This window comes from Nicotiana tomentosiformis, chromosome 8 (genome assembly GCF_000390325.3).
Source record: "Nicotiana tomentosiformis chromosome 8, ASM39032v3, whole genome shotgun sequence".
NCBI lineage: Eukaryota > Viridiplantae > Streptophyta > Magnoliopsida > Solanales > Solanaceae > Nicotiana > Nicotiana tomentosiformis.
The window spans coordinates 61,850,101-61,864,596 of NC_090819.1; the positions used below are offsets into that span (position 1 = coordinate 61,850,101).

General features: G+C 41.8%; 1 protein-coding gene across 1 annotated transcript; it reads left to right on the forward strand.

Moving 5' to 3' along the window:
• Nucleotides 1-10,752: 10,752 nt before the first annotated feature.
• On the forward strand, nt 10,753-12,353 carry LOC138897569 (uncharacterized). The gene is made up of 3 exons (XM_070183551.1): nt 10,753-11,139; nt 11,256-11,317; nt 11,954-12,353. Exons 1-3 carry the CDS (start codon nt 10,753-10,755, stop codon nt 12,351-12,353), a joined length of 849 nt encoding a protein of 282 aa, XP_070039652.1.
• The last annotated feature ends 2,143 nt before the right edge of the window (nt 12,354-14,496 follow it).

Here is a 14,496-nt window from a genome sequence, read left to right on the forward strand (position 1 = left end):
AAATAATAGAGACTGAGGTAAACATGTACAATAATATCCATGACTGAGTGCAAATAATATGATCATGAATAAAGCCTAAGCATGATCTCTAACATGAAGTCAAACAACTTCAACAACAAATAAACACATAACCACAGATAATAACTATTAGGCTTCACAACCTCATGGGATGAAACAAGTCTCAATCCCTCGCGGTGCACATCCACACACCCATCACCTAGCGTGGGTATCACTTCTAATCAACCACGTGATGTCAAATCTCCGGGTTTATACCCTCAAATCTAGAGTTACAACTATTACTACTTTAAGAACGTAAAATCCTACTCCGGGATGCCCTTGTCTCTGGACTCGGTCTCCAAAAGCTTTGAATCTAACCAAAATTAGAATACTACTATCAACATAGTCTAAAGAATCGAATTCCATAATAAAAACTACATAAATATGCCAAAAATCCGAAATCGGCCAAAAATCGGCCCCCGGGCCCATATCTCGAAATCAGTCAAAAATGGCAGAATAACAAACCTCATCCTCACCCGAGTCTAACCATATAAAATTCGTCAAAATCGGACTCCGTTTGGTCCCTCAAATCCTCACTTAAAACTTTCCAAAACTCAAACTCTAATTCCCTCAGTTTCACCCTAAACCTCAACTAATTTCATGGCTAATCAGTGGGAAAACATCATAAACGTGTGTAAATAAACCCAAGCGACTTACCTCACTGATGTCTCGTGATTCTCCCTTGAAAAACACTGCCTCAAAGCTCAAACCGTTCAACAATGGTGGAAAAAGGGCAAAAATTCGCGAAGGGTTACTTTTATAGGTTCTGCCCTAGGGGTTCCGCACCGGCACGGCCGCACCTGCGATCCCAGGTGCGCACCTATGGACGTCACTTAAACACCAAGCTTCGCGCCTGCGTAACCTCCTTCGCACCTGCGGGCTCACAGGTGCGATCCTCTCTTCGCATCTGCGACTAAGCCCAAGGCCTCCATCTCCACATCTGCGATCCTCCCATGCACCTGCGATCATCACACCTGCGGCTCCCTATCCGTAGGTGCGGCCACACCAGAACAACAGCTCCAGCTGCATTTTCCAACTTCCAAACTCCCCGATACCCATCCGAAATCATCCCGAGCCTATCGAGACCTCAACCAATAATTCAAACAAGTCATATACCACTACCCGAACTTAGTCGAACCTTCAGAACGCCCAAAAGAACACCAAAACACCAAATCAACCCCGGATTCAAGCCTAAGAACTTCTAAACTTCCAAAATTTGCCAACGATGCCGAAACCTATCAAACCACGTCCGAATGATCTCAAATTTTGCACACACGTCACAAATGATACTACAAACCTACTCCAACTTCCGGAATTCCATTCCGACCCCGATACCTAATTTTTCCACTACCGACCAAAATGGCCAAATTTTTAACTTTTGCCAATTCAAGCCTAATTCTACCACGGACCTCCAATTTACATTCCGGACACACTTCTAAGTCAAAAATCACCCAACGAAGCTAACCGAATCATAAAAATCCAAATCCAAATTCGTTTACTCATAAGGCAACTTCCGGTTGACTTTTCTAACTTAGCTTTCTAACTAAGAGACTAAGTGTCTCATTTCACTCCAAAACTACTCCGAACCAAAACCTACCAACTCGATACAACTCAACACAGCTGAACAACAGATAAATAAGCAGAAATGGGGAAAACAGGGCTACAACTCTCAGAACGACCGACCGGGTCGTTACATCTTCACCTTCTTAAACAAACGTTCGTTCTCGAACGAGTCTAACAGTAGAACATACCTGAAATCACGGCATCTGAAGTAACAATGTCTGACCTGGCTGGGAGGGCATATAAACGGGCCTGACCACCCCCCGATCTGCCTCCCCCTCTCGGGCGACCCATAGCTGACTGGGCTCCGCCCCTAGCTGGCTGAACTCCACCCCTAGCTGGCTGGGCGGGTGGTGGAGGAACTGGTGCTGGTGCCGTCGGCCGAGTACTCCGCTTTGGAGTCCCACCCAACAGCCTAGGGCAATATCTTGCAATGTGACCAAAATCCCCGCACTCGAAACAACCCCTCCTCTGACGAAACTGCTCCTCTTGGTGCCCAAAAGAATTACCCGATGATACTTGAGTGGGCGGGGCATAATGAGAACCCTGCGCTGGCAATGCACTGAATGATGACTGACTCTACTGAAACTGGCCTCCCTGAGGAGCACCACTGAAACCACCCTGACCACGAGGCCTCTTAGCCTCCCTCTGAGCCCTCTCCTGACCTCAAACCATCTCAATCTGTCGAGCAATGTCGACAACCTCATCAAAGGTAGCCCTAGATACTCTCTCCCTGGTCATAAGCAATCGGAGCTGAAAATCGATGCCATCTATAAACCTCCTGATCCCCTATCGGTCTGTGGGAACCAACCAGACCGCATGATGAGCTAACTCGGAGAACCACGTCTCATACTGTGTAATAAACATCTCACCCTAGCAAAGCTTCTCAAACTTCCTGTGTAGCTCCTCTCTACGGGACTCAGGTACAAACTTCTCCAGAAAGAGAATAGAGAACTGCTGCTAAGTAAGGGTGCTGCGCCAACAGGCCTACGCCTCTCGTAAGTCTCCTACCATCTGAGTGCAGCCCCTAAAAACTGAAAGGTAGTGAATGAGACCCCACTGGTCTCCAGAATACCCGCGGTCCGAAGCATCCTCTGATACTTGTCCCAGAAACCCTATGCATCCTCACCCTCAGCACCACTAAAAGACGGAGGCTGGAGTCTTCCAAACCTCTCCAATCTGTGCTGCTAATCCTCTGGCATCACATGAGCTACATAGTCCTGAGCAGCTGCAACCGGCTGGGCTGGAGGTGCCCCCGGTGTTTGATATCCCCGAATAACCTGCTCAGGTGTGCGGACGACGAGAGTCTGAGTGCCTCCCCCAGCCTGAGAAGTGGCTGCGGCCGTCGAGATAGAGACCGCCTGAGCAAGGCCGGTACATGTTGTCAGAATCTGAGCAAGGACCTCCCGAAGGCCTAGAATAACAATAGGCACATGTGGTGCCTGAGCTGGTCCCGCCGGAACCTCTACCTCCGGGACTTGGTCCTGAGCGGGGACAACTGGGGGATTTGTAGGTGCTGCCCTAGCTGCTGCGTTGGCGATGACTCCGCCCCTACCACGGCCTCGGCCTCTCGCGGCCCGAACTGGTGGTTGTCCCTCTTGATCGGTAGCACGAGTCCTCACCATCTGTGAGAGAATGAATAACAGATGTTTAGTTACTAGAATACACAGGACGCACGACAAGAATCCAAGAATGTGAAATTTTCCTAAAGGTTTTACAGCCTCTCGAAGATAAGTACAGACGTCTTTGTACCGATTCGCAAGACTCTACTAAACCCGCTCGTGAGACCTATGTAACCTAGGCTCTGATACCAACTTGTCATGACCCAAAATCTAACCATAGTCGTGATGATGCCTATCGTGTTACAAGGCAAGCCTATTTCCCAAAATATTACTATTAAATCGATTATAAGAATTTAATAAAATATTTCCAACATTTGAATTTTTCATAAACTAAATCAACTCTAAATATTTATAGAAAATACGGAACGGGCCCCAAACATCGGGGTGTCACTAAGTCATGAGCATCTAGATAACCAAACTAATACAACCAGTGTCTAAGTATCAATACAAGACATAAAGAAATATATAGAAGGAGAGACAAGGCCCTGCGGACGCTGGAAGCTACCTCGTAGTCTCCGGTACTTGATTCTCCCGGACTCAACGACCTCCGTAATCAAACACACCTGGATCTGCACATGAAGTACAGGGTATAACATGAGTACAACCGACTCAGTAATAACAGAAATAACTAAGGAACTGAGTAGTAGTGACGAGCTAAGCAAAACAGTCTAATTATTTATTTTCACAATTTACAATAAACATGAATAAACAGGTAAATTCCATAAAAACTAACAAATGCCACAAAGAAATTAACTGGTAAATACATAACAACAAAAGTAAATGCAACCTCACAGCAATGTCACTCCATCACTCAGCACTCGGCACTCAATACTCAATAGGTACTTACGCTCACTAGGGGTGTGTATAGACTCCGGATGGGCTCCCAAAGCCCAAGCGCTAAGCACGGACAGCTCACGTGCTGCACGGACAACTCACGTGCCATAATATCAATCCCTAGATCTGCACAGTCAACTCACATGCTACGCGGACAACTCACGTGCTATGGTATCAATACCCGGATCCGCACGGACAACTCACGTGTTGGATGGATAACTCACGTGCTGCTTGGACAACTCACGTGCCTCAATCAAATAACTCACAACATGCCCTCGGCCTCACTTAGTCATGTACCTCTCTAGCCTCACCATCATCAACAAATAAGGGAAACATAACCCACGTCAAGTATCACAGCGTATCAGCAAAATAATAGGGACTGAGGTAAACATGTACAATAATATCTATGACTGAGTCCAAAAAATATGAGCATGAATAAAGCCTAAGCATGATCTCTAACATGAAGGCAAACACGTTCAACAACAAATAAACACATAACCACAGATAATAGCCATTAGGCCTCACATCCTCACGGGACGGACCAAGTCTCAATCCCTTACGGTGCACACCCACACGCCGCCACCTAGCGTGGGTATCACTTTCAAATAATCACGTGATGTCAAATATCTGTGTTTATACCCTCAAAGCTAGAGTTAAAACTGTTACTTGCCTTAACAGCGTAAAATCCTACTCCGGGATGCCCTCGTCTCTGGACTCGATCTCCAAAAGCTCTGAATCTAACTAAAATCATAATACTACTATCAACATAGTCTAAAGAATCGAATTCCACAATAAAAACTACATAAAAATGCCAAAACTCCGAAATCGACCAAAACCCGCCCCCCGGGCCCACGTCTCGCAACTGGTCAAAAATGGCAGAATAATAAACCTCGTCCTCAACCGAGTCTAACCATATAAAATTCGTCAAAATCGTACTCCGTTTGGACCCTCAAATTCTCACATAAAACTCTCCAAAACTCAAACCCTAACTCCCTCAATTTCACCCTAAACCTCTACTAATTTCATGGCTAATCAGTGGAAAAATATCATAAACGCATGTAAATAAACCCAAGCGACTTATCTCACTGATGTCTCATGATTCTCCCTTGAAAAACACTGCCCCAAAGCTCAAAACCATTCAACAATGGTGGAAAAAGGGCAAAAATTCGCGAAGGGTTACTTTTATAGGTTTTGCCTCAGGGGTTCCGCACCTGCTACCCTCTTCTTCGCACCTGCACTGCCGCACCGGCGGTCCCAGGTGCGCACCTGCGGACATCACTTAAACGCCAAGCTTCGCGCCTGCGCAACCTCCTTCGCACCTGCGGGCTCGTAGGTGCGATCCTCTCTTCGCATCTGCGACTAAGCCCCAGGCCTCCATCTCCGCATCTGCGAGCCTCCCACGCACTTGCGATCATCGCACCTGCGGCTCCCCATCCGCAGGTGCAGCCACCCCAGAACAACAGCTCCAACTTCCAAACTCCCCGATACCCATCCGAAATTTTCCCGAGCCCCTCGGGACCTCAACCAATGATTCAAACAAGTCATATACCTCTACCCGAACTTAGTCGAACCTTCGGAACACCCAAAACAACACCAAAACACCAAATCAACCCCGGATTCAAGCCTAAGAACTTCTAAACTTCCAAAATTCGCTAACGACGCCGAAACCTATCAAATCACGTCCGAATGACCTCAAATTATGCACACACGTCAAAAATGATACTACAAACCTACTCCAACTTCTGAAATTCCATTCCGACCCCGATACATAATTTTTTCACTGCCAACCAAAATCGCCAAATTTCTAACTTTTGCCAATTCAAGCCTAATTCTACCACAGACCTCCAATTTACATTTTGGACACACTCCTAAGTCTAAAATCACCCAACGAAGCAAACCGAATCATAAAAATCCAAATCCGAATTCGTTTACTCATAAGTCAACTTCCGATTGACTTTTCAAACTTAGCTTTCTAACTAAGAGACTAAGTGTCTTGTTTTACTCCAACACTACTCCGAACCCAAACCTACCAACTCGATACAACTTAACACAGCTGGATAACACATAAATAAGCAGAAATAGGGAAAACTAGGCTACAACTCTCGGAACGACCGACCGGTCGTTACAGTAAATAACATGTACAAGTATATACAAATACGAAACAACAATAACACAATAAATAACAATTTATAAAATTGGGACGGAACATGCAAAGGGGAGTGATATATAAATTTTAGTAGGAGAAGTGTCACATAGTAGCCAATTAATTTATCAACAATAAAATGAGCAATTGATAATATAAAAATGGCACGGCAGCACCCTTCGTTCTTTTACTCTCATTCCTTCCATAAAATAATAAATAAATAATAATAATTGGCACGACATCACTCTTTGTGCTTTAACTCTCTTTTGGCACGACATCACCCTTCATGCTTTTACACTCTCTGAAATTGACACGGCATCACCCTACGTGCTTTTACACTCACCAGTGGCACGACAACACCCTTCGTGCTTTTACACTCGTCCTTACCATGATAATGATATTATAGATAATGAAAATGACACGGCATCACCCTTCGTGCTTTTACACTCTTCCTTACCATGAAAATAATAATATAAATTTGGAAGAGTATTTAAATGCGGAGATATACACTTATCAATTAATTCAATACCAGAATACTGACTTCACCTTCCAAAATATTCAACAATAATTAAATGAATAATAATTTTATGAATAATGATCAAATAATCAATAATAAACTTAAGCAGGAATATCTTAATTAAATTGGCAATTATTCACAATAAACAAATTCCACCCGCATGCTTTGACTCAACCACAACTCATAAGTACTCGTCACCTCACATATACGTTGTACCCGCACATTAAATCACGTAGCAAATAGACAAATAAGTCCTACTCCCTCAAGTCAAGGTTAACCACGATACTTACCTCGCTTTGCAACCAAATTCAAGAATCCAATAAACCTTTGCCTCGCGAATTCGTGTCCGAAATCCTCAAATCTAATCATAAACAATTCAATATACTCAATACAAATCGTAGGAATTAATTCCATATGAATTTACTAATTTTCCGGATTAAAATCTGAAATTCATCTCAAAAATCGACAGTGGAGCCCACGTCTCGAATCTCGAAAAAACTTACGAAATCCGAACACCCGTTCCAAGACGAGTCCAACCATACAAAAATTATCAAATTCTGATGTCAAATGGACCTTCAAATCTTAACTTTTCGTTTTTAGAAAGTTTTGCAAAAATTCCAATTTCTTCCATCTAAATCCGAAATAAAGGATGAATATAGACATAGATTTATGAAATATAATCATTTTTGGTTATAGAACACTTACCCAATTCAAAGTCGTGAAAAACTCCTTCAAATCGCCCAAAAAACCGAGGTTTTAAAACCCAAACGAAATGAAGAAAAATGGCCATTTTCGACCCCTTAATGTTCTGCCCAGTTCCGCATATGCGGAAAATGGGATGCGGCAGCGCAGAAGCGCAAGAAGGAGCCGCAGAAGCGACGAGGTGCGCATTTGCGATCGGCTGGCCGCATAAGCGGTATCACACCTGCGATCAAAGCTTCGTAGAAGCGAAGCTTCCTTACCAGCCTCAACGTCGTAGAAGCGACATGTCCTTCGCATAAGCGGGCTCGCACCTGCGGCCAAAATTGCGCAGGTGCAACACATCAGAACCAGCCCTGCAACTTTTTACAAAAATGGTTCGAAACTCGTATGAAACTCACCCAAGCCCCTCGGGACTTCGTTCAGATATTCCAACAAGTCCCGTAACATAATGCGGACTTACTCGGGATTTCAAATCACGTCAAACAACATCGAAATTTCACTTCACACCTCGATTCGGACTTTTGATTTTTCAAACTTTTCACTTTGCAAAACTCGTGCCAAAACATATTAAACGAATCCGGAATGACTTCAAATTTGGCACACAAGTCATAAATGACATAACGGAGCTATTCCAATTTCCGGAATCGAATTCCGACCTCGATATCAAAAAGTCAAATTCGTGGTCAAACTTTGGAAATCTTTAACCTTTAGATTCCTAGTTTCCGTTAAATGGCTATAACTTGATCTAGGGACCTCCAAATTAAATTGCGGGCATACACCTATGTCCCAAATCACGATACCGACCTACCAAAACTGTCAAAACACTGATCTAGATCTGTTTGCTCAAAATGTTGACCAATATAAACTCAGTTGAGTTTTAAGGCTCTATTTCACATTTTAATCAATTTTTCATATAAAAACTTATCAGAAAATTATACGGACTGTGCACGCAAGTCGAGAAATGATAAATAGTATTTTTTGAGGTCTTAGAACACAAAATAAATATTAAATTTAAAGATGACCTTTTGGGTCATCATATGATTGACTAAAAAAATGACTTTTTTTAGCAGAAATAGCTTTTATGCCAAAAAATAATAAGTTGGAATTGCTCAGATTATCGCTTTTGGCTTGTTTTAAGCAATTTTAAATTATTTTAAGGACTTTTTAACTTTGCCAAACACTGAAAAAAACTAAAAAGAGCTTAAAAGCTGATTTGACCAGCTTAAAAGTCAATCCTAACACCATGTAAGTATATTAACTACCAAAGGTTGTAGTGAGATGAATTAATCTTTTCACATTTAGTTAGAGGTTTCGAATTTGAGTCATGTGAATAAAGTGTTATTACATTTTTTTAATTAAGTTTGAGAGTATATGCGTTGTATTCTGAAAAATTCGATCTTCCTCTCCTCTTTCTAACGTTCTCTGCCCTCGGTAATGTTCCATCCCTCTTTCTAACGTTCACATGTGCCCTAGCCCATCGTCGCCGCTCGTCGCCGTCGAGTTACTGACGGATAAAAGCTAAGTTCTCTCTCCTCTCTTCCCAGAGTATCAGCCCTTCTCTCTCTCCTTCTCTCTTTTCTTTTATTTTTCTTTTCCGTTATTCTCTCTCTCCTCTTTATGTTCTGGTTTTCCGGTGCCGGTGGGTATTCCGATGTCCGTTCATTCACTCCCTTTCTCTCTTCTTCTTCTCCCCCCCTTCCCCATTCTTTCTCTCCCTCTTCTGGTCGAATTCTAGGGAGGCTGCTTGCTTTTGTCACTGGCGCCCCCACTCCTACTCTTTCCTCTTCTTTATCTACTGCAGTGAGGGTGTTTCCTGCAGTTATGCCGATGTGGGTTTAGGTAGACTTGCCGGCAGTCTCTCTGACGTGTGTTCGGCAGGCCATTCATCATTCCAGCTATTATTCTGGTACCGAGCATCCCTCTCACAGGTTCTCCATCTATATGGGCAGCACCTCGACATCTCCGGCGTAGTCCAGGTTCCACCTTTCTTGCCTTTGGTAATTGATACGTTTAGTATTTGCCTGTCATCCTTTAATTTGTAGTTTTTTTAGTTCGATTTGCCTCTCCTTGTGTTTTTTTATTTGTCACATTCACTTGCATCACTTAATTTCTTCCCTGTACTTGCATTCATTTAGTGCGTTGAACTGTAGACTACTTTCTATTCCTAGTGTATCTTGTTGCATTTTGTAGTGGTACTAGCATAGTATTTCCTCATTTTAGAGTGGCTGGGGTGAGTGATGGTGGACTGAGGTCATATCCTCGGGCGGGGTTTAGGGTGGGGCGGGGTAAGGGGTAAGGTTTCCTCTAGGCTGAGAGTAGGGTCTTGGAATATAGGGACGTTGACGGGGAAGTCTATAGAACTAGGGAAGATTCTCCAGAAGAGGAGGATCAACATCGCGTGTGTTCAGGAGACTAGGTGGGTGGGTACTAATGCACGTGATGTTAACGGATATAAACTATGGTATTCGGGAAGGGTTAGGGGCAAGAACGGGGTAGAAATTTTAGTAGATAGGGATCTGAGGGAGCTGGTGGTAAATGTTAAGAGGGTGAACAATAGGTTGATGTATATTAAGCTAGTGGTTGGTGGGCACACTTTAAGTGTGATTAGCACTTACGCTCCACAAACGGGCTTGGACGAGGAGGTTTAAAGGCACTTTTGGGAGGATTTGGGTGAGGTGGTGAGAGGTATTTCGCACACCGAGAAGCTAGTCATAGGAGGTGATTTTAATAGACACATTGTGGAGTCATCTGGGGGATATGGAGATGTGCACAACGGGTTCGGTTTTGGAGTTAGGAACGAGGGTGGTTCCTCGTTGTTGGACTTTGCCAAAGCATTTGATTTGGTAATTGCTAATTCGTGCTTTCAGAAGAGAGAGGATCACTTGATCACGTTTCAGAGTTCGGTGGCCAGGTCTAAAATTGATTACCTTATTTGCAGGACGGGTGATAGAGGCTTATGCACTGATTGCAAGGTTATACCGAGTGATTGAATTTCGACCCAGCATAGGCTCTTGGTACTGGAGTTGGAGATTAGGAGAGAAAGGAAGAGAAGTGCAGTGTACGGGTAACCTAAGATCAAGTGCCTTGACTAACGACAAAACTCAGGTATTAGGGGAGAAGTTGTTGGCTATGGGGGCCTGGAGGAGTAGTGGGACGCTAGTTGTATGCGGACCACGACTGCGTGCTGCATTAGGCAAGCTGCTAGAGAGGTGCTAGGGGTCACGAAGGGCTACTCGGGGGGCCGCAAAGAGGACTAGTTGTGGAATGGAGAGGTGCAAGGAAAAGTGAAAGCCAAGAAAGCAGCGTATGTAAAACTAATGGAGAGTGCCGATGAGGAGGAGAGGAGGACGAATATGGAGTTTTATAAGAAGGCTAAGAAAGAGGCGAAATTAACGGTCATGACTGCCAAGACTGTAGCATTTGCACACTTGTATGAGGAGCTGGGGGGCAGAGGTGGTGACAAGAAACTATTCCGGTTAGCCAAGGCTAGAGAGAGAAAGGCTCAGGACCTGGACCAAGTGAGGTGCATCAAAGACGATGAAGGTAAGGTCTTGGTAGAGGAGGCGTGTATTAGGCGAATGTGGCAGACGTACTTCCATAGACTCTTGAACGGGGATGAGGATAGGACCATTGAGCTTAGGAAGTTGGAAGACTTGGAAAGCCAGCGTGATTTCGGATTTTGTAGACATATTAGGGTTGAGGAGGTTATGCGAAAGATGAGGAAGGGTATGGCGACCGGACCAGACGAGATTCCGATGGAATTTTGGTAGAACCAGGCAGGCTTGGAGTGACTTACTGATTTGTTTAACGTTATTTTTAGGACAAAGAGGATGCCCAAAGAGTGGAGGCAGAGTTTGATAGTCCCGTTGTACAAGAACAAGGGTGATGTCTAGAATTGCAATAACTATATAGGTATCAAGCTGCTGAGTCACACTATGAAAGTTTGGGAGAGGAGGGTGAGAAGGAATGTGTCTATTTTGGAGAAACAGTTCGGTTTCATGCCAAGACGATCAACTACAAAAGCCATTCATATGGTAAGGAGGTTGATAGAACATTATAGGGAGAGGAAGAATGACTTGCATTTGGTATTTATTGACTTAGAAAAAGCCTACGATAAAGTCCCTAGGGAGGTTTTATGGAGATGTTTGGTGATTAGCGGTGTCCCGGTAGCGTACATTAGGGTGATTAAGGACATGTACGATGGAGCTAAGATTCGGGTGAGGACTATGGGAGGTGACTCAGACTATTTCCCAGTGGAGATAGGGTTGCATCAAGGATCAACTCTTAGCCCATTTTTATTTGCCCTGGCGATGGATGTGTTGATGTGACATATTCAAGGAGATGTGTCATGGTGTATGTTATTTGCAGATGACATAGTGCTGATTGATGAGACGCGTTGTGGGGTTAATGTTAGGCTAGAGGTGTGAAGACAGATCCTGGAGTCTAAAAGTTTCAAGTTGAGTAGGACGAAGATAAAGTACTTGCAATGTAAGTTTAGTGTTGGGGATCATGAAGCAGAAGTGAACGTGAAGCTGGATACACAAGTCATCCTAGGAGAGACAGTTTCAAATATCTTGGGTCTATGATACAGGGTAACATGGAGATCGACGAGGATGTCACACACCCTATTGGAGCGGGATGGATGAAATGCAGACTTGCTTATGGTGTTTTGTGTGACAAAAATGTGCCGCCTAGACTTAAGGGCAAGTTCTATAAAGCGGTAGTTAGACCGGCCATGTTGTATGGAGCCGAGTGTTGGCCAATCAAGAAATCTCATGTTCAGAAGTTGAGAGTAGCGAAAATAAAGATGTTGAGATGGATGTGTGGGCATACAAGGAGAGATAAGATTAGGAATGAGTATATTAGGGACAAGGTGGGCGTGGCTCCTATAGAAGAAAGTTGCGGGAATCGAGGCTGAGATGGTTCGGGCATGTGAAGAGGAGAGACTCCGATGACCCGGTTAGGAGGCGTGAGAGGTTGACCATGACGGATCAGAGAAGGGGTAGAGGGAGGCCTTAGAAGTATTGGGGCGAGGTGATTAGGCAGGACATGACGATACTTGAGCTTACCGAGGACATGACCCTCGATAGGAGGGTGTGGAGGTCGAGGATTAGGGTTGTGGGTTGACAAGTAGTCTAGAGTTTCGTCTAGGCATCCCAGTAGTATTAGTCCTAGTCTTGTATTTTCTATGCCTAGCCCCTTTCTATTTCATATTGTGTCATTATTTCCCACAAGACTGAATCGATTTTTATAGTGTCATATTTTTAAATATCCGTTGTTGCACGTATCTTCATTTGCTCCCATGTCTACTTACTTGGTTGTTGCTATTGTCTATTTATTACTTCATTTTTACTTCTTTTGAGCCGGTGGTCTTTCGGGAATAACCTCTCTACTTTCATTAGGTAGGAGTAAGGTCTGCGTACACTTCATCCTCCCCATACTCCACTTGTATAATTTCAGTGGCTTGTTGATGTTGTTTAGTATGCGTTGTATTCTATTAGACTTTGCTAGACTTCGATAGTCAATTGGGACATCAAGTTCAGAGTTTTGAAACTACCAGTTTGCATCTGAGTACCAAAATTACCAATAACTAACTTATTTAACAGAACAATTTTCTTCTATTAAATTAATAATAAAACAAACTTTCCATAAAAGGTTAAATTTTTAAATTAAAAACTCAAAAGTGTGTCACGAATTATAAAATAATTGTGTCATATGATGAGATGTTCGTATACCATTGTAGAAATATTACTTTTGTCTTTGAAAAGCTACTGCAAAGAACTTGGTAGTTTCTACAGCTTTTGGTTTATTTTTTTCTTGTTTCCTCTCTGGTTACTATTGGAACCTGAGCATGTTCTTTTTGATAAAAGGTAAAAAGAGAACTTTCTCAGAAAAAAAAATAAAAAAATAAAAGGAAAGAAGAGAATTTAAAAGAAAACTTTAATATTTGTGCCTATATTAGTGCTTAATTGAAGCCAATGTTACGGCGAATAATCAGGGATTTGTAATAATTATCAATTTGACAGAAAGAAGACCGATATTTATTATTGTCTCTTTGAAAAGCCATGTGTAATTACCAGAATAATAATTACATATTATGGTAACTACATAATATAGTAATTACAATAGTCGGTTTATTTGCCACAATATAATTATAGTGTATTAGCACTGTCATATTTGATTGGACTATGTAATTACATTATTAAATAATTTATTTTCCAAATTAACATGCAAATAAGTTGATAAATAATGTCGTAAAACAGTATCTTTCATGTCAATAAAACTGTTACTTAAATTAGTTAATAAAATTTTAATAACAATTTTAATTTTTTAACCAACTCATATATGAATATAAGAAAGTTAAATATGAGCATAGAAAATAGTTACTATAATAAGTATTTGTACTAATGATTAGAAAATAAAACTAATAGAATACAAAGTAAGCAATTTTCATGCGAGACAAATACATGTGTACTAGGTATTTAAACTACATGTTTTTCTTTAATCAAAATTAATAAATAATTACAAGTTGGTAACTAATATCGTAAAGAATAATCGGTATCTTGATTATCTTTCAAATAATTAATATCTCAATTTAAAAATAATTACTAAAAATTTCAGTGTGAATTTAGCTTTTCACCAATTCATATGAATATAATATGAAATCTATGATTTATTATACTTTTTAAATAATAAAAAGTTAGATGTGAGTTTAGAAGGTATTTTTTTAAATAATTATTTATGCTAATGAAATACTAGAAGATAAAGCTAGTAAAATACAAAATTATATCTAACAACTAAGGGGAAAAAGAGCAAAATATGAGAAGTTGTAAAATTATATGAAAGTATATCATAAAACATGCTGAAGGGTTGGAATGAGAACAAAAGAAATAAAAGAGAAATAGTGTAAAAAAATAGTACGTAATATTTGAAAAACTAAAAATAAAAGAGAACTAGAAAAATTACATTAGCTTGTAATTATACAATATAATTATCACTATTTCTCACCTTTCTCTTGAGAATTGGAGGGTATGATTATACCTAATTGTAACCTGATTAAG